Source organism: Strigops habroptila, chromosome 7 (genome assembly GCF_004027225.2).
Source record: "Strigops habroptila isolate Jane chromosome 7, bStrHab1.2.pri, whole genome shotgun sequence".
Taxonomy (NCBI): Eukaryota; Metazoa; Chordata; class Aves; order Psittaciformes; family Psittacidae; genus Strigops; species Strigops habroptila.
Window position 1 is genome coordinate 9902100 of NC_044283.2, and position 25827 is coordinate 9927926.

Here is a 25827-nt window from a genome sequence, read left to right on the forward strand (position 1 = left end):
GGCAGATCTTGCATTTTTTATTTCTTTACACACCTCCATGATTTCCCTTAAATTATTGTAGTTTTAGTTAGTAAAACAACCTGTGCTGTTGTCCAGTTTTCATGGTAATGCTGCATGTAATAAAGTAAAAAAGGCAACTGGGTGCACTTATTTTTCGCTTTTCTAGTGTGTCGAAGAAATTTTGGGATACCTAAAATCATGTTTCAACAGAGAGCCAACAATGGCAACAGTCTGTGTACAGCAGGTAAGGAAGTAATTTTTTTGTGTGTTACTGGGAGGTTAATCCTGATGTCCTGAGGATTGGACACTAAGACTTTGCACATTCTTTTAAGGGAAGTAATGTGAGGAAATGGTAGCCCAGGTGGAGCAAACAGAGCATGTTTTCTTTAATTTTTGATGACTTGTTCTGAAACTTGATACTGTCTGAATAATATAATTTCTTCTTGAACTGCTTCCAATTCAGAGAACTGTTTTAGCTAATGCTCAGAAAACTACTTTGTTTCCTTCCTTCCCAAATATGTTCTGTAGGCAGTTAACTACAGCAAAGCCAAGGCGAAGAACTGCCTTAGTGATGGGTTTCTTTCAGGGTTCCAGTTAAATGTTTGGGTTCAAGTCATCAAAGCTTAATTTTGGTGGGAGGTGAGCATTAGTAGACTATTGAGATGTCACATGGAAATAGCTTCAGTTATGAAAGCAATCATATCTTTTTGGGCAAGGTCTGGATTGATTTCTTTTTCCAGCTTTTTTCTGTCTTATATATAACTATATGATCCACAGTTTGCAACTTTAACCTTTTCTCATAAGTCCTTTGGGAAGATGAGGAGTCAACTTGGTCTTTTTTTTCTTTTTTTTCCCTACCTTTCTGGAAATGTTAACTTTTTTTTTTCCCTTCCAATTTTCTTCTCTAGTTATTGAAAACATTGTTTGGGACAAATCTGGCTTCTCAGTACGATGGCTTGTCTTCAAACCCCAACAAGGCTCAAGGCAAAGCTCAACGCTTAGGTTCTTCTAATTTGAGACCTGGTCTCTATCATTATTGCTTCATGGCACCATACACACATTTTACACAGGCCCTTGCTGATGCTAGTCTAAGGAACATGGTTCAGGCTGAGCAGGAACACGATGCTTCAGGGTAATTTTCTTCCCTTATGATATAATGTTAGCTTGAACTAGAATCTCTTTTTATTGTTTTTCGTAAATGCAAGTATCATAGGGGAGCTAAGTAACTTGAAATTACAGTTTTGTGTATAATTTTTCCTGTAGACTTAAGCAGAGTAATTTGTCTTGGTAGTGGCATGCTGAATACAACACTGTATTGATGATCTCTAATGAGTTTTACAAATCAAAGCTAAATCATTAAAATGGGTATCACTTAAGTTTTTTAAAAAGCGTAGTAGTTTTAAATGCTTGTATTCAAAACTATTTAATTTGCTCATTATAGCAAATAGCCTTAAAGGAAAGGCAAAGGATGACTAAGCAAAGACTAGAAACTTTCTCTGCTAGATGTTTGTCCACAAATCTATGTGATCTGGTAAAAGTGTACTGTAGGTTATATCTGTTCTTTTCATTTTACTAAGAATCTTGAAACAGTCAAGTAGATATAGAAAAGTTGGCATTGGTAAAACAATATGCATCTAAGGAGAGTGTGTCTGTCCCCCCATTTTTTACGGTTTTTTTAATGTTAATGGGGTTTTGTTTGTTTTTTATGGCAGATGGTTTGATGTGCTGCAAAAGGTTTCTACACAACTGAAAACTAGCATTTCCAGTGCAGCAAAACATCGTGCTGATAAGGTACTTGTATCTGTGTACTCCTGAAAGTGCTGTACCTCAGATTTAAAACATTTTACCTCCTTTAAAACATAATTTGGTTTTGAATCAGAGACCTGTTCAGATGTTAGATTACTTTAAAATCTCTCTATTACAGAATGCTATTCACAATCACATTCGTTTATTTGAACCCCTTGTCATAAAAGCATTGAAACAATATACTACAACAACATCGGTACAGCTGCAGAGACAAGTTCTAGACTTGCTTGCTCAACTGGTTCAGCTACGAGTTAACTACTGTCTTCTGGATTCAGATCAGGTTGGTACCTCACTACTTGGGGAAACTTGCAATACAGGGATCTCGCCCGTAGGCTTCATATTTACTGCAGAGATACTTGCAGCAATCCAGTCATTGTACTGTAGGTGAAAACAAAGACTCACAGGAGGGTGAGATTCAAATTCTGCCCTCTTCCCGCCCCCAGCCACAGAGAGCTTCGGATTTCTGATTTCTCTATTGCATGTAAATTACTTTCTAAGCTCTCCAACAACTATTTAAGAACTGCTCATCAGATTGAGATATCAGGAATAAGATGATGTGGACAATACAATGTGTTGTTAAAACTTAATTTACAAACAAAAATACCATCTTTCTGTATTGAGAGGATGTGTGTTACATGACTGAGAAAGTTATACTTGACAATATACAGACTATAGGTAAAATGTGACATAGGCTCATGCAAATTGTAATAAGCTCTGACATCAAGAAGATTCTCAATATCTTCTGTAACTGTAGAGGGAACACTTCATAAGTGTTAGAATGACCTATATGTGATGTTCAGTGCCTGTCTTTTGCTCCTTCCAAAATATACACTTTTGTAATTGTCAGAATTATTTCAATGGAAATTAATGTCTCTGTATCTTTTGTACACTTTATTCTCTCTTTAGGTGTTTATTGGATTTGTCCTAAAGCAGTTTGAATACATTGAAGTAGGACAGTTCAGGTATGAACAACACATTCTTAAAAATAATGGGAAAAGATTGATTTTTACTGAATAGAGTTTTGCAGTTCAGACTCGACACTTTTCATTTTTTGTTTTCAGGGAGTCTGAGGCAATTATTCCTAATATCTTTTTTTTCCTGGTGTTGCTGTCTTACGAGCGGTATCATTCCAAACAGATAATTGGAATTCCTAAGATCATTCAACTGTGCGATGGTATCATGGCCAGCGGGAGGAAAGCTGTTACACATGGTAATGAAAAGAAAAAAACACCAACACTTGCATTAGTAATAGTTCAGCAATAAAACCAGTACTGAATAGTAAGCTATAGAAAACTGTAATCATATTGATTATTCCAGAAGACACGAGCTCTTAAATTTTTTAATATGTCTCCTTCAAGAAGTTTATTTTACCCTACTAATGCTGCTACCCCATATTTTGCATTGCACATAGTAGCAACAAAGCTTTTATTTGAAACTTTATTAGGTAATAAGTTCCCAGCACAGCAGTATGTTAAAGGTTTTGATTTTTAGTCCCCTTCACTTTCCTTCCACTTTTGGTCTTTAAGTAGAGGCATCTCATAATTTCCAGTGATTCTGCTAAAAAATACTCCATAAAAATATCTAATATGTCTGTAATATGAATTTTCTGCTAGAAATAAGACAGACATCATTATGCGTAAGTCTGGTGGGTTTTTGTTGGTTTGGGTTTTGTTTTGGGGGCTGGGGACAAAACCTTTAATGAACTAAAGCACAGTTTACTTTTAGTAGCTAAACTGTACAACACAAAAACATTGTTCAAGAGTGATTTTTGTCTCATGTTAAAAAAACAAATCTCATTTCAGCAATACCAGCTCTGCAACCCATTGTACATGATCTCTTTGTGTTAAGAGGAACAAATAAAGCCGATGCTGGAAAAGAGTTGGAAACACAAAAAGAGGTGGTCGTGTCAATGCTGCTGAGACTTATACAGTACCATCAGGTAAGAGAGGAGAGCAAAATGTTGCTGTTTATGGCCTATAAAAGGGTAACTTGGCTGTACTGAAAGTGCTTCAGACAATTTTAATGATTTTGTATACAGAGCTTGAATAGCTGGATTCTGTGTGTGATCTTTCCTTATAGAAAGAGAGTATGCAAAGATTTTCGGGAGTAGGGGAAGAGTTCTGCACTACAAATCAGTATTTCAAGTCAAATAACATGTCTGTGGGATTTTATAATCAAGTCATGGTAACAAGGCACTGAAAAGCTCCAGTTACAATCATGATCTTGGTTGTGTCGCAGATTGAATAAACAGAAGATTAGTAGAAAAGTGAAATAAATTAGGATTCAATAAACTTGAAAGAATGGGGGGAAATTGGAAGAGAGGACAAAATTAAAAGTATGAAACATGCTGCATAGAGATGATTTAGGTATTGCTGTACAATATCTTCAATAACACTGTAAAATATGAATTATTTGAATAAGGTAATGAAACTGGTAGCTAGACAGTTATTGACATTTACTATTTTGCCTCAGACCTCATGGGTCTGGAAAACATGTTTCTACCTTGTAGGAGTATAAGAATTACTTTCTCAATACACTTTGTTTAAAAGAAAAACATAAAAGTAATTTTAAGAGAAGTGACATGATTAACATGAGATCTTATTGCTTATTCGTGTGCTTAACACTTTTCCTTTCATCATGTGAAAATGCATATGCTAATGTAAGCAGTGTATTTTCTGAGAACACTTGGAAAAAAGTCAGTACATCTTGTCAAAATAATTTGTTAGGAACTGCATGTTCAGATTGGGGTAATTTTGTGTATCCACATTTTCTTTTGAATTTGTAGTTTTATAATCATAAAATGACTAATATAACTATATGATGACACCCTGTAGACACATGATATGAAATAGTGAATAACTTTGTGTTACATAAGGCGCTGCAATTGCAAGCAGATCTTCTTCTGACACACTTAACCTATTAAAGACCACCCATGCACTGCTCTTCCCACACCATCCCATTTGTAGTTCTTGTTCTGCCCCATTCTGCTGGTGCAGTATGTATAAACTAACCCCTGGGCAGTTCTGTTCTTCCCTGGCTGTGCCTGGGGTGTTCTACAGTAGTGTCTCTCTAACTTGTGAGGGTCCAAGAGCTGCAACCTTTAGCTTGTTCCTGTTACGGCTGTAGCTACCATCTATGGGGCTCCAAAGTCAAGTCATTCAGCCCAGAATCACTTTTCTCTCCTCTCTCATGAGAAAGCTTTCGGGAAAGAAAATCATCTGGTGATCTCTTTCCTTTTTTAATTGGCTGTGTTTCTGAATCTGAACTACTTGAATTCCTTTACGAGTGCTCCGTCTAACTGGTTTTCTGAACCAGTTTCTTCTGTTGTGCTTCCCAGTCCATATATTAACATCCCTGCTTGCTGTGTCTTTGGCCTGTCTATTCTTGAAAGTGTGGACTCTCTAACCCTCAAACCAGCAATACATTCAGTTACTACAAATTGTCTTTGCTGTTGGTGTCGTCCATTATATGCTCTCCTATGAACTTTTATATGAAAGTGACATATCCCAGGTGAATGAGCACCATAAAAATGTCTGTTCTGTTTCCTTGACCAAATTTAAACTTTATTTGAGCTAGAGTAAAGAAAAAGTGTACATCTGGGAAATGCTCTTTCTTCCATTTTTGTTGAGTATGCAATATGGCATTTAGATATACTATCCTTTTTGCAGTTGTTTGAGTAGTCTTTTGACAAATCCTTTTTAAAAGGACCAGGAAAGCTTTTTTATTTTTATCTTTTAGTTTATAAAAGTAATTAGAAAATTCTTAAACAAAAAGACATAACTAAGAAGCCACTTTTAACCTGAAAATGGGGCTTTAAGAATGTTGTGTGATTTCTCATGTGGGTTTTCTTTTCTTTTTGGCAAATGGATGAAACAGTAAATATTTTTCCCATGACAGTATTATTCAAATGTTTCCTGTTAGTGTGGGTGTTTACTTGCATTCTTTTGGACTTTTCCGCAGGTGCTAGAAATGTTCATCTTAGTATTGCAGCAGTGTCATAAAGAAAACGAAGACAAATGGAAAAGATTGTCTCGGCAAATAGCTGACATTATTCTCCCAATGCTTGCAAAGCAACAGGTTATTCTATGCATTTTTAAAATCTATAAACATCTAAAACAGTTGTTGTAATGTGTGTATGTATCAATAATGGCTTTGGACATTTTTGGTTTTTATATATGAAGGCAGATTTTCTTGAAAAGGTGGTTGCCATATATGAAAAAACCAATTACTGCAGGTAAACTAAGTCTTTGAAGTGATGAAGGTCATATTTAAATGCATGAAGTATGTGCAGTATCTTCAAGGCTGTTTCCATAGGAAGTTCATTCTACTTCTCTTATATGTATAGTGACATCAGAGCACTTATTAAATGGTGTGAAGATTCTCCCATGTTTCTAGAATGTCATAATTATTTTTTCATAACTGCAGTTGGGTCTAATTGCATTTTTTTTCGTGGTGAGGAGGATGGAAAGACATAGTCTGAAACTGAATTAACAAATCACAGAATCCTGGAATAGTTAAGGTTGAAACGGACCTCTTCACTTCAAACCAGGGTCTATGGGATCAGGCTGCTTACGACCATGTCTAGTCAAGTTGTGACAGTCTCTGAGGATGGAGCCTCCATAACCCTTCTGGGCAACCTCTTCCAGTGTCTGAGCATCCTCACAGGCAGAAAACAAATAAATAGAAAAAATCCCATATTTAAATGGAATTTCCTTTATTTCACCTTGTGTCTATTGCTTTTCATCCTGATACTGGATACCACTGAAAAGATTCTAGCTCTTTCTTCTGTACTTGGGTTGTCTCCTCCTCCCACTTCCCCTGGTCAGATACTTGTACATGTTGGTAAAGATCACCCTGAGCCTTCTTCAGGCTGGACAATGTCAGCTGCCTCTTGTATGACAGATACTCCAAGCCAATGCAACCATCCGTGTGGCTTTCTGCTGGACTTCCTTCAGTGTGTGCATGTGTCTCTTGTTGGACTGCGCATTGGGGAAGAAGAGCAGGCCCTTTGTATCTGGAAAGAAAAGAAGACTCCTTTTAGGAGAAAGGGGAGAGGTTGCCCCCCTAAATAACAGAGGACTTGTCTTTGATACACCTTTCCTGGAATTAGAAGCACTTCAAGGATAAAAAGTAAAATTAGCGAAATTGTGCCCTTAATGTGCTTTACTCCATGATGGCAGATTCCCACTCCCATGAGGACATCTCATGGAGGGGAGAGTAGGCTTTCACAGCTTTACCTTTCATAGCTTTTGGTTGCTCTGGATTTTGTACTTTATTACAAAAAATTACAAAAAAAGCTGGACAGCTTTATTACACACAGGATGTCATAGAAATATTGTGTTGCACTTACCTTAAGTGGATAGTTCCGAATTAGTTTTGTGTTTTTCTTTAACAGATGCATATAGACTCTCATGATGCTCTGGGAGTATTGAACACTTTGTTTGAAATTTTGGCTCCTTCATCCCTTCGCCCTGTGGACATGCTTTTAAGGAGTATGTTTGTTACTCCTAAAACAATGGTAAGCAGTTGCTTCCAGAGAAGAGAGAATCTGGTATCTTCCATACAAAACAAAAAAAGCATGCGTTTCTTAATTTGCAACATGGTGTTAAAGTACCAGCAGCAGATTTTGGGAAAGAATTGGTTAGAACTAATACGATTTACCAACTGGGAGTACTTCACACAGGAACATTTTGCTTAAGGATTATTTGCCTTCATTTTGTATTTTAATGATCAGGAGTGTAGAGAAACATCCTGTTGTAGCAAAATCTAGAATACAATTCCACAGGTAAGTCACATTTTCTGTATGCAAGTATTAGTACTGTTTCTGTAGTTTGGAGATTGTTTAACAGAGTGAGTGTGAGCTTGACAGTTACCACAAGAATAGCATTTTGGAAGACCTGAACATAAAAGTGCTTGCTCCATTCTTCAAAGTATCTGATTTTATACAATAGTTGATGAAATTGAATACTTTTGAAGTTAAACAACACAACACAGGATGTATTTAAAAAATTAACTAGCTTCTGCATTTTTGTGTTTGTGTTAGGCATCAGTGAGCACTGTCCAGCTATGGATTTCTGGAATTTTAGCTATCCTTAGAGTTCTGATTTCGCAGTCGACAGAAGACATCGTTCTATCCCGTATACAAGAGCTTTCCTTCTCACCGTATTTGATTTCATGTCAAACAATCAACAGACTGAGACATGGAGAAAATAATGTATCCACACCCGAGGATCACACTGAGGTTAAACAGGCTAAATATCTGCCTGAAGAGACATTTTCCAGGTATGTTGTCTTTTGACTAACTTAAGGGAAAGATTAAGATTTCTGAGAAATCACAATATTAATTGTGATTATTTATATCACAATATTAACCCAAATCACATATGTAATTCTTGAAGTACTTGTGATCATCTCTCCATACCGATAGCGTCCTATTTGGTCAGCCTGTTCTGTAGCATTTAGTTCAGCATCCTGTTTAGGATGAAGGGACTTACTGAGATTCATGGGCAAACCTCATCTTATTCTGAAAGATGTTGCATTGATAGTTTTTCTCTTGATTGTACACATGCTTTTTCAAGGTTCTTATTACAATTGGTTGGCATTCTACTGGAAGATATTGTTACTAAACAATTGAAAGTGGACATGAATGAGCAGCAACATACTTTCTACTGCCAGGAGCTGGGCACACTGCTTATGTGCTTGATACATATCTTCAAATCAGGTAACACTTTAAACGTTGCCTTGTGTTGTAGCATGCAGTGGCAGAGTGGGTTTTCAGTTCTGAGACAACTGTTGAATGTGTTGGACTACTGAGAAGGAGTATGTGGTGCTGAAGACATTCTACCCTACTCAGTATAAAGAACCTCCCAAACTTTGTGCTTGTGCATGTGGGCACATTTTCCACATTTCTTTTATGTGGAACAAAATGTAACTAGTGACTTTCATGTCTCCTTTTAACTTATTTTCCTACTTCTCTTATTCTTTCTTTTCTGTGATTGTCCTTTTTGCCTTCTGGTTTTCAGCCTGCGGCTGAAATCCAACAGTATTGGATTACAGTAGTTGGCTGCAATTTAAAAGGCCTTGGCACAAGTCCCTAGCTCTTCATAGACTTCCTTACAGATATGGGACGAGGGACTCTGCATTCCATAGTCTGTCTGTAAAATGGGAGTTACAGTACCTCACTACATAGCAGATGCAAATAATAATCAAGTGCATACAGAATACTGTTGTTGGACATTTGACATGATTTTGTGCTCCATTGTATCCAAAAAACTTCTGATCTTTTTTTCTTTTTAAGCTCTTCCTACAGAGTTCAGTTATAAAGCCCTTTCTTGAGGGGAAAAAACCCCATAGCTCTGATCCTGTCATTGCTACCAGCTGCTTCTTGCAAACATAAGTATCGTAGGTGTAAACTTAAAAGAAAGTGCTGTTGGAAGTGTTCTGGGTTCTCTATAAAAGCTCAAAGCTTCTGCATTGCCTTGATATAACTTCCAGTAGCTTTATTCCTCGTAGTCTTTAGTAATGGGTAACAGATAGAAAAGAGAAAAGGAAACCAATTGAATAGTATGGTGGCAGCTGTGGTGGATGAGGTTTTCTTTAGACCAGTGAAGTCGGAAAATGAAGCTGGTGATTGAAATCAGGGAAGTGGGTTCTTCCACAGTGGGAGCTGGGATACTGGAAAGGGAAGGCTCAGCTAATTCTGCTCTAGCAGCTGGCTTCCAGGTTGCACTGTCAGTCTTCCCAGGAGCTCTGTAAATTTTCATGCAAAATTAAAATTAAATATTAAAATACTCATGCAGAGCACTGGGCATGTGTCTTGCATGATGTCTAGAAATGAATTTCATGTAAGATACAAATCAACTCCAAGTACCACTAGTAATGTAGTTACCTTACACAGTGTGACAGAGTAGAAGGAAAATTGTTCAGACACCTGGGCTGTATTTTCATGGTGTAGCATTTTCTTTAAGGTTTAGGCTTATGGTTAACTAAGTGCCTGGCTTTTTAATGCTTTTCAGTTAAAACGTCTAATTTGTTTCTTTTTAAGTTATACTCTCCTAACTATAGGTGCAGCTTATAGCAACTTGTGTCTGATTAAGCTCTGCTTATAAACAGTGTCATAAACACTATTCTACTTTGGATATTTTGTCTTCTTGCCCATTATAGTTTTCTCAAAATGTGAATGTTGCTGACTCCTATGTATTCAACTATAGAAGCTACCAGATTAGAAGTCAAGATTTTCAATGTGCTGCTTTGAAGTTAGTAGAAATAAAAGGCATAGAGTGAAAAGATGAGCATGCAGTGGCTTTCATGACTGTAGAAAGTCACTAGATGGTGCAATTACTGCAGTTACAGGAAGCTGGACTGGTAATAACACTGGTTTGCTAGTAAGTGGAACCCGAGTTTTGAGACTCAGTTATCTTCCCCATTCTTTGCTATTTACGTAACATATTTACCAGTCCTGTGGGCAGCTTAAACTGGTCCACATGGCCGTGGAATTTACAGCTTCATTTTTCTGTACATCTGGCAAGGCAAGCAAGCAACACTACAGTTCTTCATTATTCTGATTAGCTTTTGCTTTCTAACTGATTCTGAATAAACCCTTTTTCTGCCTGGTCGCATCTTCTCATAGAAGCTCAAAAGGTTCTGTATCTTTAGACAACTTTAAGTTTGTCCATTTTCCTTTTTCCTGCCCTTCCTTTTGGCATATGAATACAAAATCAGAAAGCAAAATTCAGCTTTTGTGCTGAATATTTAATGTGCACAGCAGTGACTTTCTCCTCTTAAAAACATTTACTGTTTTCACTTTAGAAATTGAATGGAAGGGTATCAGTTTAGTTTCAATTAAATGTATTTAGGAAGCCATCATCTGAAGTTAAATACTTGTAAGCGATCTTCCTTAGCATATAGGATAGTAGTTAAAGGATGGGTCTTCATTAGAACTTCTATGTTTTACTTTATAAACAAAACCAAAAAAACCAAACCCAGAAGTCTTGGTCTATGATCAGTAACTTTAAATTTGGTAAATGTTTTCATGTATCAGATAAACTTTTTGATGTATGACAGAGAAAAAGATGAGAAGTTTCATTACAGTTCTAGTCGACCTAAAGCATTACTTGTTGAAGCTGGTTATCACTGGTTTACACACTGCTCTTGGGCAAACTCTGTGACTTGCCTTAGATTTGTAAAACCACTTAGGATATACATTTCTTCCAGGAATGATAGTGGCTTATGAAACAAGATTTTTATTCTCGGGTTACTCTGAATAATTTTAAAACTTCAGAACACAGACTAGAGCATAGTTACTCTAACATGCTTTTATTGTTTTCAGGGATGTTTAGAAGAATTACAGCTGCAGCCACCAGACTTTTTACAGGAGATGGATCTGATGGTAGCTTCTATACCCTTGAGAGTTTGAGTGACCTTGTTCAGTCCATGATTCCCACGCATCCTTCTTTAGTTCTCCTCTGGTGTCAAATCCTGCTTCTTGTCAATTATACCAATTACAACTGGTGGTCAGAAGTGCATCAAACCCCAAAGTAAGATTTGGTTTTGATCCCTAGTAGTAGTAGTATGTCTCATAATTGTATTTGCTAAAATTATGTTAAAGCAGTCTAGGATTTTACTGCTAACCCTGACAGCCTGTTGAATAGTACTATTTGGATTCTGAAATAGATCTGCATTTACTTTACATCTATAAATATTGTCTGTTCTGATACTGGTATGTCTTTGCAACTAAGTAAATGTGTTCTGCACTCAGTTGTACTCAAAAGAACTGCCAGGTAATCTCTACTTTTAAGGCAAGAAAACGTCATCTGAGTACTACTTCTAATTAAAATTGTGGAAATAACTATAACAAAGTATTCAGTATTTCATATTTCTATGGAGACTTTGTATTTCACCTTCTAGTAAATAACCAGCCAGTGCAGATGATATACACTGTTGTGTTTATGAAAATACAATCTAATCAGTACAAGTATAGCTATAGTTATATCTGTTCTCAGTGGGTCTGTTCTAAATTCTATCAAAATACAGTATCAGCACCAGCACCATGCTGATGCATTAGCATCAAGCACCGCAATACCTTCACTTAGTGTTAGTTGTCTGAAATTTGGAGATATGCTCTAAAGTGTTCTCTTGGTCTGAAGTTAATTCATCCTACCTGTCAGGCATTGGAATGATTTGTCCTCTGGGGTTAGGGACAACCCTATGTGGGTGGGTATCCCTGTGTTCACTGTAGAGGGAGATTAACAACTGACTGGAGAGACATTTCTGATGCTTGTGCAGTGAATGTTAGGGAGGCCTAGTGATGCTCTACAACATGAGTGAATCAGTACTTCCCCAAATGTGACGTTCTTGCCTCAGTTCAACCTTATGATGTGAAAAAATATTATTCTGATTTGAGGAAACATGAAATTACCAGGGTCGCAAAGTAGGGCAACTAAAATGGCTTTGGTGCTATTTATTGCAGTTATCTTCTTTGATTTACCAGTATCGCCTCTCTGTTTTTCTGGCTTGGGCATCAATCAACCTGACACTAAGGACTAAGTGCTCAAGAGCAACTGGTTTGGCATGAGAAGAAAACTCGTTATTAGGTTCTGTTACCCTACCAGAGATGCAATAACCCATGTTTTTCTTTTAAATAAGTTGTTTAGTTCTTCAGATGTTCTTCACACTGTCCAAGGCAGTAATAAATGCAGAACAAAAAAGTGATACTACAGTTGTTAGGAAGTAAAAAGCTGATGGAAAGCAAAGTGTCTATTTCAAAGCAGTATCATGTTTGAATGAAGTTTCTAGGAAAATAAATACTATGTAAGGACATTGGTAGGATATTCCAAGCAATTTGATTGATAAGGTTTCAGTAGCCATACTAATAAAATGTAGTCATAAAATAGTAACAAAATATAATGTGCTTCTTTCAGGAGACACAGTCTTTCTACTACTAAATTGCTTAGCCCTCAGATATCTGGAGACAGTGATGAATCAGATTCAGAATCTAAACGTGGCATGTGCAATCGAGAGATAGTGAGAAGAGGAGCACTCATTCTTTTCTGTGACTATGTTGTAAGTTTTGAATTATGAATTTCATACCTATAGTTTTGAGTTATTTTATCATGCTGACAGTCTTTTATTGCTGAGGTGCATTAACTGCATCTGTCTGAATTCACAAGTGAAAAATGAAGACTTGTGAAACTATTTTCAGGTGGTGCTTCTGTAAGCTTAGGTATGACTTAATTTGGCTTTTTTTTTTTTTTCCTATTCTGCATTGAGAATTCTCTTGGTTTATAAAGGATACCTGGTAGGTAATAGAATTATTTACTGGGTACTGTATTGCTTACTTGTGAGGTGCTGGGAGCACACTAAGTGATATTGGACATCCCAACATTAGTAGCAGTGTCTAGGAGACAAGAAGTTTCTGTCTATACCTTGAGAGGTTTTACATTGACACTGAAGTTCCAATTTGGCTCTTTAATGAGAGCAGTTCCTGTGGCTTTGGCTTTTTGCTGCCACAACATTAGCATTTTAGTTCATTGTGAGCATATTTTCCTATAATACCTAGTATTGCACTTGGGTTTGCCTAGCAGAGAGGTTCTGGGGCAAGCAAACCACATTCCTTTCAGGTGCAACTAAACCAAAAGTTACGTTTAAGAAGCACTTCAAGTACTAATGGCTGTTCAGTTGTGAAAGTCAGATTACAGGGAGCCCAAAACCCCTCCAACTGAGTGTCAGCATCACCTGGTTAGCTCTACAAATCTTTTAATGTTGCATTGCACTACTCGTTGATATACAGATAGCCTCCATAGGTTTAATATTAATTATCGACAGGTCTCTTTGGATTTACTTTCCAGAAATTATTCATATTGTGTTTCAGACCAGTAGTAATAAGAAATCTTTAAAAAGAAGCCTAAATGGAAATCATGTTTTACAACATGACTGTGTGTGTGCGTGTTTATTTCAAACAGCATTTCATTAAAAGCAGCATCTTTGAATTTACCTTCTCAATTCACTCTTGTAACACTAAATTTTTAGTGTCAAAAAAAAAAATAAAGTTTACACATGCATTATTAATCTCTTAATTTGCAACAAGATCAAAAGCATTTGGGAAAATTGTCATATAAAAACAGTGATGGTGATATTAAAATATAGACACTTTACGCCATGGAGTACTGGAGTATTCTGTTCAGCACTAGGGCCCCCAACATACGGACATAGACCTGTTGGAGCAAGTCCAGAGGAGGCTATGAAGATGACCAGAGGGATGGAACACCTCTCCTTTGAACACAGGCTGAGAGAGTTCGGGTTGTTCAGCCTTGAGAAGAGAAGGATCCAGGGAGGCCTTAGAGCAGCCTTCCAGTACCTAAAGGGGCCTACAAGGAAGCTGGAGAGGGACTTGTTATAAGAACAAGTAGTGATAGGACAAGGGGGAATGGCTTTAAAGTGAAAGAGGGGAGATTTAGATTAGACATTGGGAAGAAATTCTGTACTGTGAGGGTGGTGAGGTGCTGGCACAGGGTGCCCAGAGAAGCTGTGGCTGCACCATCCCTGGCAGTGTTCAAGGACAGGTTGGATGGGGCTTTGAGAATCCTGGTCCAGGTGTCCCTGCCCATGGCACTAGGGTTGGAACTAGGTAATCATAGAATCATCTAGATTGGAAAAGACCTTTGAGATCATCAAGTCCAAATCTTTAAGGCCCCTTCCAACCCAAACCATTCTATGATATGAATATTTTAAAATAGCTACCAAAATTATATATGAAAAAATTCATGTTGTGTCTGATAAAGTTTTTAGTAATTAGATGCTTAATATGGGTATTACTGGAATCAAATTTTAATTTTTTCCCCTTTAGTGTCAAAACCTACATGATTCAGAACACTTGACCTGGCTTATTGTGAATCACGTTCAAGACTTGATTAATCTATCCCATGAGCCTCCAGTACAAGACTTTATTAGTGCTGTTCACAGGAATTCAGCAGCCAGTGGTCTCTTCATCCAGGCCATTCAATCACGGTGTGAGAATCTTGCAGCTGTAAGTTTAACTCTTTGCCTTTAAAGAATAAAGTGACTTATATTTAGCATATGTTTAACTGATAAGTATGCAAATCCTGACATTTCTGGGTCATTTATCAACTTTCAAATTTATTTTTAAAGTTACTTCATTAAAAATACCAACAGCAAACCTTATAATATGTTAGCAACTTTAGTATCAGGTACGTTTAATCCATCAAATCTATGAATTCAACTAGCGTTGGTTAAGCCGACTTTCTTTCCTGGGTATTATGTTATCCCCACATAATAAATATCTAAAGGGTAAATTAAAACTGTAACTTTCATGTTTGATTTCAGTGCCTTATAGCATAAGTAACAAACTAACAGAGGCAGGAACAGGAACCAGCGCACCTTCACAGGCCGTTACAACATGAAGATGGTTTGCAAGCTCATGCTTTCCCCATTGATCTGCCCCATAAGTTGCAGCCTCTTGGTGAGGGAAATACTGCTTCAGAAATGCAGTGTATGGTTTCTGTTGATTATTTTAGTCTTTAAATTAAAAGAAGTGGACAAGGCTTTATAGGGGTGTAAGGTCGTATGCATCCCTCTTAATCTGTGGAACTCACTATGTGGGAAATGTTATTTGCTGGACTTTGTCTAGAGCTGATGGTAGGAGATGCTACCATACCCTGAGTAGCCTGGGGATGTTTCCTGTCTCTTCCCATTGTCTCTGTGCAAATCCAGTGCCACTGCAGTAGTGCTTTAGGCATGTGAGTGAAACACTTTAAAGTTAAGTGAGATAAATCTGAGCTTTAATGTCTGAGAATTGGTAGAATGAACTAAACTAAATGTGTTTGAATGGAAGGTGTAGTGATTCTATGAAATGTTTGGTGATATCAGAAAAGTCAGTAAGATATTAAAGTAGGTGTTTGCAGTCTGCTCTAAACCAAGATTGGTTCCTCTAGTCAAACTAGCTTGTCTCTGTCCCTTTACATTACTGGTGCTGAATTGGAGCTCATATTTAAAAAACTAATTCTTTGCACCCCTTTTGCATCCTGAGTAGCTATCGTATTGCTGTTCTTATGATTTAACCGTGTGCTCAAAACAATCCCTAATGCTTATCTGGATTTCTGTACTGTCTCCACTATGCTCATGTTCCTACATTCTTCCAGCAAGAGTTCAAGCTTCTCACTGTTTTTTGAGGCTTTCTGCAATTCCACTTAAGTCTCTCTAGCTTTTTACCCTAAAAGTTTTGCTCCCTATGTTTTGCTTCCTTTTTAGAAGAGTAAGCTTTTGCAGTTAAACATCAAACAACTTAGTGTTCACATTAAATAACCCAGTAACTCAGACCTGTTCTTATCGAGGTGATTATATTGATCAGCTAGTTGTCTGCTGGAGTTTTTTCTGAATGCCTTTCCCTTTAGCCTTTGTATGCCAATTGATTGCTTACTTTTTGTGTCTGTTTTTCTGTTTTGTTTTGTTTCAACATCTAGCCCACAACTCTGAAGAAGACTTTACAGTGCTTAGAGGGAATACATCTCAGCCAGTCTGGGGCTGTCTTAACATTATATGTTGACAAGCTTCTCTCTACTCCATTCCGTGTGCTTGCTCGCATGGTTGACACACTGGCTTGCCGTCGGGTAGAAATGCTTTTGGCTGCAACTTTACAGGTAAAGATAAATGTATGAATTTGTAAATAAGATTGGGCAGTGCTAGCAATATAAGCAAGTATAATGATTCAAGGTACATCAAAATATGATGATGATTAAGTGACTTCATTGGAGAGGAAATTTATTTAATATATAGGTACACGAATGTTTGTTTCCCTTTATCTGCTTATTGTTTTCGAAATCTGTTCCAAGAACCTATGGGTATTTTACTTATTTGTGTATAAAATTTTGGTGACTCTTTCCTATAGAACAGCATTACTCAGTTACCAGTTGAAGAACTGGATAGAATTCAGGAATACCTTCAAAACAGTGGATTAGCAACAAGGTAAGTAATACCAATATGTGTTAAAATGTCAAACTAAGTAATATTCTAGTACTAATTGTGTTAACTCTTTTTTCCTACATTTGGGTGTTTTCTTAAGATAGTGGGTCATTTTTGGAGTTAAAACAGGAGTAAAACCTCTTGTGAGATATAGGCATGTTTTGGTACAAGGATAGTTGTGTTTGGCTGAGTTGAATTTGCAATATACTTCAGAAGCAAAGCAAGCTAAAGGCTTGAAGGCATCAGGTTATCTCTCCACATCCCAGTCAATATTTAACTTTTAAGAGAGAACAATTCCTTGAGGAAAAAAATACATTACTGAAAACAACTTTATTTTCCTCAAACCTTTTCAGAATTTTTGTCCAAGCTGGAAGGGCTGGTTTTTTTGTTTGCTTGTTTTGGGTTTTTTTCCAGACAACTGTGTTTAAAGGTTTTAACCGTTCAGTCTCCCAGCTGTTTAAACTGCTGTTACAAAAAGGAGCAAATTCCGTTGTTTTTAAAAGCTTTATTTAATGTTGGAAAAAGCTTTATTTCTTCTTATTCCTCTTGACATCATTGCTGTTTGAGGTTAATATCTGTGGCCCAAAATAAGAAAGAAGTAGGGGAAAAGAATCTAAAGCTGAAGATTGAAAATAATGTGCATTCATAGCTAACATTACACTTCACATTTTTAAAAAGTCTAAGATCTCCAAGTGACTTCTATAAAGTTCTTGATAGCAGTAATGGAATAAAAAATAAAATAAAAAACCCCAATCAAACAAAAAAAACCCCAAACTCCTGACATTGACATAAATCCACAAACTGGAATTCTTAATGTATTAGAATAAAAAGTTCAGTTTTAGTGGGTTCTGTTTGGTATCTGTTAGAACGTGTGTGTCTTCAATCAAATAATCTGTACACTAACTTTGATTCTTCTTGCTTGTTGAAAGAGTTTACTGCATAATGAAAACTTCAGTTTGCATTTTATGCTTAAGCATGTACAAATTTTAAATTTAAATTAAATCGTTATAGTTGATGGTGCTGAGTTTGTTTGTTTCTTGGCTACTGATAGCTGTCACATGATGCAGTTCTGCATCGTATGACAACATATATCCAACAAAGAACTTAAGATCCTGCTGCTTTTTTCTACCAGGATTAGAATTGGCTTACTGGATATTTTTCTATTTTTAAATGATTTACAAAACTGAGTAAGTTAGCTCTCTGCTGATGTGTTCTTCTATTTTCAGACACCAAAGGCTTTACTCACTCTTGGATAGGTTTCGTCTTATGGTAGCACCAGGCACAACTAGTCCTTCACCTCTGGTTACTTCACACCCACTAGATGGAGAAGACCAACCAGCTTTAGAGAATGTAATTCTAGACAAAGTAAGGTTATGTTTAGAAAGAGTGGTTATAAGTGCCTTGGCTGTAAACAAGCTTTGCTAATTACAGAATACTTAAATACGGCTTGTTTTAATGTGTAGTTAATGTTCTCAGAATTGTCAATGAATCCCAAATATAGATCAGTGAATGATTTCATATGTTTTTGTCTGACTGTTGAACTTAGGATGAATAATTAGCACATGCATAGATGTTTATGTTAACAGTGCTGTGAAAAACTATCAAGTCTTGTTTCTTTGCATAATTTTAATGGAAAGATTTATGTAAGGTTCAGTAGAGACTGCCATGTACTCTTGGTGTGTTTGCTGAAGTGATAGATTTTATTCATTTGCTCAAAACTATTGGTTGCCCTTAGAAATTAAGCATTACTTCTCAATTTCCACTTCTTAGCTTTAAATTACTTTCAGAGAACAATCATGACTACTTAACTGCTTCTCTCTTTTGTGGGGCCTGTATCTTCCTTTTTTTCTAGTTGCCCCATGGCACAGATAATTTCTCCTTTTTCTCCCTTTGTGTTCTACTGTGATACACAGTAATAGGAAATGTATGTAATTTTGTCTTCAAATTAACCAGAAAAATCTCCTTCCTCTGTAACTGTAAATCCTGCACAAAGAAGCAGGGTTTGTATGCTTCCTCTACAACCCCTATGTAGTTCGTAAAATCATAAATACCTCAAATTGGAAGGGACTCATAGGATCATCTGGTCCAACTCCCTGCTCCTTGCAGGAATACCTAAAACTAAACCATATAACTGAGATCAGTGTCCAGCTGTGTTCTAATGCACATCAGCAAATTCAGGATGTCAGTTATGAGAAGGAAACCACAGAAAACTGATAACTGAGCCTCTTTATATTCCTTAGTTAAATCAGTTAACTAATTAACTAATTCCTGTACACTTATCACTAATAATTTAAGGAGTAAATTTGCAGCAATGTGTGATGGTCTTCCTTTATTTCACTGAGTGATGAAAGATAGATGTTATCTTCATCTGCTCATATTTGAATCTGAGTACTTGGTTATACTATTGGATTCTTTGCTATTACTGGTATGTTTGCGTGACTACTGAGTATTTCAGGTTTTTTCCTAGATAGTCTCCTCAGTTTTAGGATCCTAATGCATACACCTGTGCTATAAGCTTATTTTTTTCATTGTTTCCTGTCCAGACTCTTACGGAAATAGACCACTTGCCAAGGAACATCCATCAGTCTAGTTTAAGATGCTCCATTTGCCAATTGTCTGTTCATTAATGTCTTTGCCATTAATGTGGCCTAGTGGTCTCTTAAATGGACCATGATTCAATGCCAATGAGCAATTCTCCCCCTGCCTCTATAAACTCTATATTCTGAAAACAAATACGTAACACATTTCTTTCTTTCATTATTGAAGGACTGGTATGTGTCACTAGTGAGGTCGCAGTGTTGCATCAAGTCTGACTCAGCACTGCTAGAAGGCGCAGAGCTGGTGAATAGGATTCCCCAGCCTGATCTGAACTCCTTCATGACCAGCAAGGTAACTTCTTTGTCAGATGAAACACAGTCAGCTAAAGAGGATAGAATTATTTTTTAATGTTCTGAATTGATAATATTAATAGATTATGTACCTAAATGTAAACACTTCCAATGTATGTAATACTGGTAGTTCACTTCTTGAATTTCACTTCATTTTGGAAACTAAAATAGTCGATATGTTGCACTTCTGTGTCTAGCAGTGCTACTAGTAGTAGCTTTCTAGTAATACAGGTTGGGTGTATGGAGTGAAAGTGGAAGTTAGTTTGTGTATTACAATCACAAACATCCAGTTCTACCATTTTATATAATCTTCTCATTTTGCCATACAGTCTCTTACAAGAACAGATGTTTCTGTAACCTGTTACATATCTCTGCTAGATAACTTGTAATATGTAGGTTACGGGCCACAGATAGAAAAATAAAGTAATCAAGTTGTCCTTTACTAAGAATTTATTTTGTTCAAATTCTCTGCATTACACTTGCTACTGGTATGCTGAAATAATGGGAAAGTGTTTCTAGAAAGATTATTTGTTTGAAAACTTACTTGGAAGATTCCTTGTGTATAGGTCATCCTTAAGCTTTATTCACATACTGTTCTTAAAATTTGGAATAAGCATAGAGTTTTCTTTCCAGAACAGTAGTGTTTGGAATTTAAATGTAGAACAAATACGGGCTTAATTATGGAATTGTTACCCCACGTTAGAGCAAAGGTCATAATAACAAGTTAATTAATAAACTGTTATTTTACCACCATATTAGTATGCCAGAATAGTACTGTTGGATACTTAGCTTCTCTTTAAAAGCAATTTCTTTACTTTTTATTTACTATTTGACTTCAGGAATTCAACCTAAGCTTGTTGGCACCTTGTTTAAGCGTTGGCATGAATGAAATCTCAAGAGACCAAAAGAGCAGCTTCTTTGAAACAGCTCGAAGGGTAACTCTGGATCATGTGTCTACCACTGTACAAAACCTTCCTGCCAACCACCAGGTTTTTCAACCACTATTGCCAACTGAGCCATCAGCCTACTGGAAAAAACTAAGCGATATCTTTGGTAATAGAAATAATGGTCTTTTTAAGTTTATTCTCTCCTCTGCAAAGGTACTTTACAGATGTCTTGTGAATACATGAACTTACTATTTTTTAAAAAATCAAGATATCTGCATAAAAGTGCTTAGGAAATAATTCTGAAAAATATTTATTGAGGGGAAAAAATTCAAACTGCTAGATTTCATCCAGTCTTATTTTATAGGAGATGAGGTGATGTATCAGTCTGTGATGACACTTTGTCGTGCACTGGCTCAGTATTTGTTGTTACTCTCAAAACTACCAGCTGGTCTCCGTGTTCCTCCTGACAAAGAGGATGATATCCTGAAATTCGTAGTGATGTCAGTAGAGGTAAGAAACTACAGCATAATTAAGAAGTCATGAAACGTTGGGAGCAGAAACAACTTTGACTTACACTGATCACCATTAAGTAACTTTTGATCTGGGCAATTTTCTTAACTGTAAAAATTTCTTCTAGTAAATCAGATGGGCTTATGGAACAAGAGTAGCTATTGACAAGCAGTTGATTGAATGATGGAATGATCTTGGCATTTGGGAGAATGGCCCTGTACTGATTTGTGGGAAACTGAATAAACAGTATATAATGCTCATAATTTTCTTGTACTTGAAAGAAATTCTGTTCTCTCAGAAAAACAAATGAGTTCAACTTGGTAATAAAACTTTACATATTGCTAAGTAAAAAAACACCAACACCTTTAGTTGTAAGTTCTTCTCTTGTGACAATTTGCTGTTAATAGGAAATTTTTATTTTTGCCCAGGCACTATCATGGCGTTTAATGCATGACCAGATTCCATTAAGTGTAGATCTTCAAGCTGCTCTGGATTGTTGCTGTCTGACATTACAGCAGCTTAACCTCTGGAATTTGTTGGCTTCTGCAGCAAATGTGACATATGCTTGCTCCTTAATTAATTGCATTAGATTTATCATAGAAGCAGGTGAGTCCTATTTGAACAGCTATGAAAAAATTTTCTTAATAAATTGTCAGTCATCACTGATGAAATTCCAGGTGTCTGGAATATTCCCTTTGAGTCCTTTTTAATTATTTGTTGACAGATTTATTTTTAGTACTTTTGATTTCTCATTTAAAATTTTGTGTTTGCTTTTGAACTTGGCAGATGCCTTGGAGATGTTCAGTATTTGACTCTTAGTGGTTTTGAGAAGAAAAAAGGAATATGAGATATGTAATGGCTATGTCTTTTCAATATTTTTGCCTAATTTAGTTGCTGTTGAACCTGGCAATCAACTACTTAGTCCTGAAAGAAAGAATAATACTTCAAAAGGCTTAAGTGAGGGTGAAGTTGATTCAAACACACAGAGTAAGTAAATGGTGAATTTAATTTTTTCCTTAAACTTTCACTGAAGAAATATTTATAGGTACCCTTTCTATTACTATCTTTTCAACAAGATTTCATCTAAAACCTTATTTGTATTTGATTTTATTAAATATAGGCTGACATTTTTAACAGGTATAGTTGGTTTTTCTTGAAAGTTAAACATTACTGCAGTTTTTTCGGGGGGGATTCTGCTATCTGTGCAGCATGCTCCACGCTTTTTAACGTGTGTGATTTTTTCATTTTTGTATGGGAGAGGAAATACTAAGAATTCTACTTCTGAAGAATGGCAGTTTGATTATCTGTGCTTCTACAGTAGGGGAGCAGTATGTTGAGGTGAAGGTCAAGTGTAGTCCATGAGTGTGGAATCCAGCTGTACTGGTGCAGTAAGATACCACATCCGTCTACAGAAATTACCTGTCAGATTTAGCATAGAGCTAAATAGATAGAGCTATGAGACTGTCATCTCAAAAAGAGATGAGTTTGGTCACTTTAAATTCTCACAAATGCTCTGTTCAGTGTGGCCTGTTCTTGCTGGGGTTAGCAGGAGAGCTGCTCTGACAGATCTCAGATATTGGTAATCTCCAGCACTGAGACTGGCAAACAAGGCAAGCCATTGCTGTGAGGGTGGTAGCAGTACTCTTCAACTAGCTGAAATACTGTAGAATATTTCTTTGTATACATTCTTATTGTGGTTTTGTCCTTTTTAGTCAACATACTGAAGTCATTAAGCATTTTCTGGTTTTCTGTGTATTTTTTAATTATGTGTCTTTTGAAAGATTCATAAAACTGAATTTCTTTTTCTCCCAACAAAGAAACTAAACACATTATTGCAGCTTGTGAAATGGTAGCTGAGATGGTGGAATGTTTACAGACTGTCTTGGCACTGGGACACAAAAGAAACAGCAGTATCCCAGCATTTCTTACTCCTGTCCTCAAGAACATCATCATCAGTTTAGCAAGGCTGCCTCTAGTGAACAGTTACACAAGAGTACCTCCCTTGGTATGTTCATTATGCTTTGTTTTCAGGAATTCAAAAGTTATTGAACAACTTGAAAACCACACACAGTGCTGCATCTTAAGTTTTACGTCAGTAGGACTTCAGCCTTTAATTAGTTTAATCAGCCAATTTGTCATCTTAAACACTGAGTAGTAATACATTGTAAGGATATCCTGTAAGAGTTTACTTTGGAAAGGAGTGTTGTTGTCACTTCTTGCGTTCTTATGTGGAGGAATGTCCTGGTGGTAGTTGAAGAAAGGAAGAGCAAGCAGTAACCTGGGGCTAATATTTCCTTCTGCTCAGTGGGATTGCTTACCCTGGAAAGAGTGCAAAATCTACACTGCTACTTTCTTTATGACACGTGAATTGACAAATCCATTTTTTTATCATGCTGAGCACAATGATGTAATGGTGCTGAGGTGTCTGAAGTAGTATCTGAACTCACTTAGGTATTTATATGTGGTGTCATACCATGGTGTGCCATAGCATGGTATGCCATGCAAATACTTTTGGATTATATAGTACCGTTCTTTCCTAACTCATCTTGGACAAGGTATTTCAACTTTTTCTTTTTGGTGGGTGTAACATGGATTTAAGAATACCTCATGATTACCTCCATGTGTTGTTAGTACTGAGAAATGACTTTGTCTCGATAAACTTCAAAACCATTATCAGAAGTATTTCTAGATGCTTATTAGGTAGAGTAAAAGGGGGTTTCCTGGTGTGTGCAAGGCCATTTCTTTGGCCTTTTTCTATTTCTCTGCAGTCTGTTTTTGAGGGGATGTTAAAAAAATACTAATTTTTGCGATTGGGACTTTTTTGCCCCTTCTTGGATGTATCTGAGTGCTTTTTTCAGGCACCAATAGTATGTGAACTATTTTCCCTGAGTTATCTTTCAGCATCAAGTATGCATAATCTAGGAGTCACCTGGCACTTAAGTTCCTGCCATCAATTTCAGTTTAGAATTTACTTGCTGTTGTATATTTCAGTTTAGAATTTATTTGCTTTCATATCCAAACTTGGACAGTAGGACTGAATAATTAATTGTGGGAAATATGCAATTAATTAAAAAAAACCCCAACACCACCTTAGAAATATAGTATAAAATGGTATTAGCTGTGTTTAGATATTTAATCTTTCTCTAAGGTGGTATTTTATTTGGAGAATTACTTTATTTACTGATACCTCATTGCTTTTGAATAGCGCATATGTATTTATAGCTGTCATGTCAATAGTATTTCTATTTTGGATAAGTGGACTGAATTTCTATTTCTTTAGGTCTGGAAATTAGGCTGGTCACCAAAGCCTGCAGGTGACTTTGGCACAGTTTTTCCTGAAATCCCAGTAGAATTTCTTCAGGAAAAAGAAATCTTTAAGGAGTTCATCTATCGCATTAATACACTTGGTATGTAAAAATTAAAACCAATAGAGTTGGCTCTTATTGAGCATTTACCTGTGTTGTGAAGCTACTGAATAACAGAATCTGGTATCCTTGGTTTACTTTTGTTGCTTATGTGGAAGAGAAATAATATTTCAGAGCAGCTCAGTAATTGTGCTGCAGTAATTCTTACATTTTGCTCAATGCAGAGAAAAAAATTATAAAGCCAAATCCTTTTCAAACTTGGGAAGATGATTTCAGTGTGCTCTTACAGAATAGCCACTTGTTTCCTGGAGGGAACTACTTGACAGTATGTTTGAGAATATTTTGCTTCCCCTCCTTTTTTTATTAATGCATAGTATATAAACAGAATTTAGTGCCACTCAGTATTTTAAATGAGATGCTGTTACTTGAAAGCTGCTGGATATGTCAAGGTTTACTGAATGAGAGCCATAGGGCTTAAGAGTGCAATTCTTTTTCAACAGATGAGACTGTAAAGGATAATGCATCTATTTTTCTATATGCTTATGGATTTTTTTTGTTGTTGTTAGTGGTCGTTTTGGGTTTTCTGCTTGCTTGGTTGGTTTTTTGCCCCCTTCCCCAGTCCATAGGTTGACTGACTTGGGGTGTAGCACTGATTTCTGTTTGATCACTGTAATGCCCAAGATGACTTTTTATTTTTGCTTCTTTAAATATCATTAGTATAAACTGCAAGGTATTCAGGAATCCTTTGCAGTCTTCCATAGGTAAAAATCTGTTTGCAAAAACTATATGAGAAGTGCTTGAATTTTTGGTGGCCTAGTTTTTTAGGCGGTTCAGTCATTTTGCTTTTAGGGCATGAAGATTTCTTGGATCGTTATGGGATTCTCCACAATTTTCTTTCCTGTGAGAATTAGCCCATATTCTGGATGATTTTGTGTTGTAAGAACCTGATAGTTCTCAATGCTTTGAAAGTTGGGCAGAATATTTAAATATGTATAAGAAACAACCCCAGCAGGACCACTTAAATAATAATGTGCAGAACTCTTCTAAAAGGGTCATCACTTCCTAAAATAGTTTAAATTTAAGCTGTAGTGATTACAACGAATATATAATCCAATACAAAATGGTATGAAACTAAATCTGTGGAAATGATGTATCATAGAATCATAGAATCATAGAATCGTAAGGGTTGGAAAGGACCTTAAGATCATCTAGTTCCAACCCCCCTGCCATGGGCAGGGGCACCTTGCCCTAAACCATGTGGCTCAAGGCTCTGTCCAACCTGGCCTTGAACACCGCCAGGGATGGAGCATCCACAACCTCCCTGGGCAACCCATTCCAGTGCTTCACCACCCTCACTGTAAAGAACTTCTTCCTTATATCTAATCTAAACTCCCT

General features: G+C 36.6%; 1 protein-coding gene across 2 annotated transcripts in view; it reads left to right on the forward strand.

The window, feature by feature from the left end:
* The window catches only part of HTT (huntingtin), an 81164-nt gene that overhangs the window by 39842 nt on the left and 15495 nt on the right, over positions 1-25827 (forward strand). For both annotated transcript variants that reach the window (XM_030491773.1, XM_030491774.1), the window contains 24 exons: positions 167-244; positions 909-1132; positions 1713-1791; positions 1925-2086; positions 2713-2768; positions 2868-3016; positions 3609-3745; positions 5767-5883; positions 7202-7324; positions 7850-8088; positions 8385-8527; positions 11135-11342; positions 12726-12867; positions 14651-14830; positions 16284-16460; positions 16709-16785; positions 18009-18147; positions 19549-19671; positions 20510-20723; positions 20922-21067; positions 21496-21673; positions 21959-22054; positions 22885-23072; positions 24348-24474. In XM_030491773.1, coding sequence (XP_030347633.1) covers positions 167-244; positions 909-1132; positions 1713-1791; positions 1925-2086; positions 2713-2768; positions 2868-3016; positions 3609-3745; positions 5767-5883; positions 7202-7324; positions 7850-8088; positions 8385-8527; positions 11135-11342; positions 12726-12867; positions 14651-14830; positions 16284-16460; positions 16709-16785; positions 18009-18147; positions 19549-19671; positions 20510-20723; positions 20922-21067; positions 21496-21673; positions 21959-22054; positions 22885-23072; positions 24348-24474 — 3502 coding nt within the window. The remainder of the gene's footprint in view (positions 1-166; positions 245-908; positions 1133-1712; positions 1792-1924; positions 2087-2712; positions 2769-2867; positions 3017-3608; positions 3746-5766; positions 5884-7201; positions 7325-7849; positions 8089-8384; positions 8528-11134; positions 11343-12725; positions 12868-14650; positions 14831-16283; positions 16461-16708; positions 16786-18008; positions 18148-19548; positions 19672-20509; positions 20724-20921; positions 21068-21495; positions 21674-21958; positions 22055-22884; positions 23073-24347; positions 24475-25827) is intronic.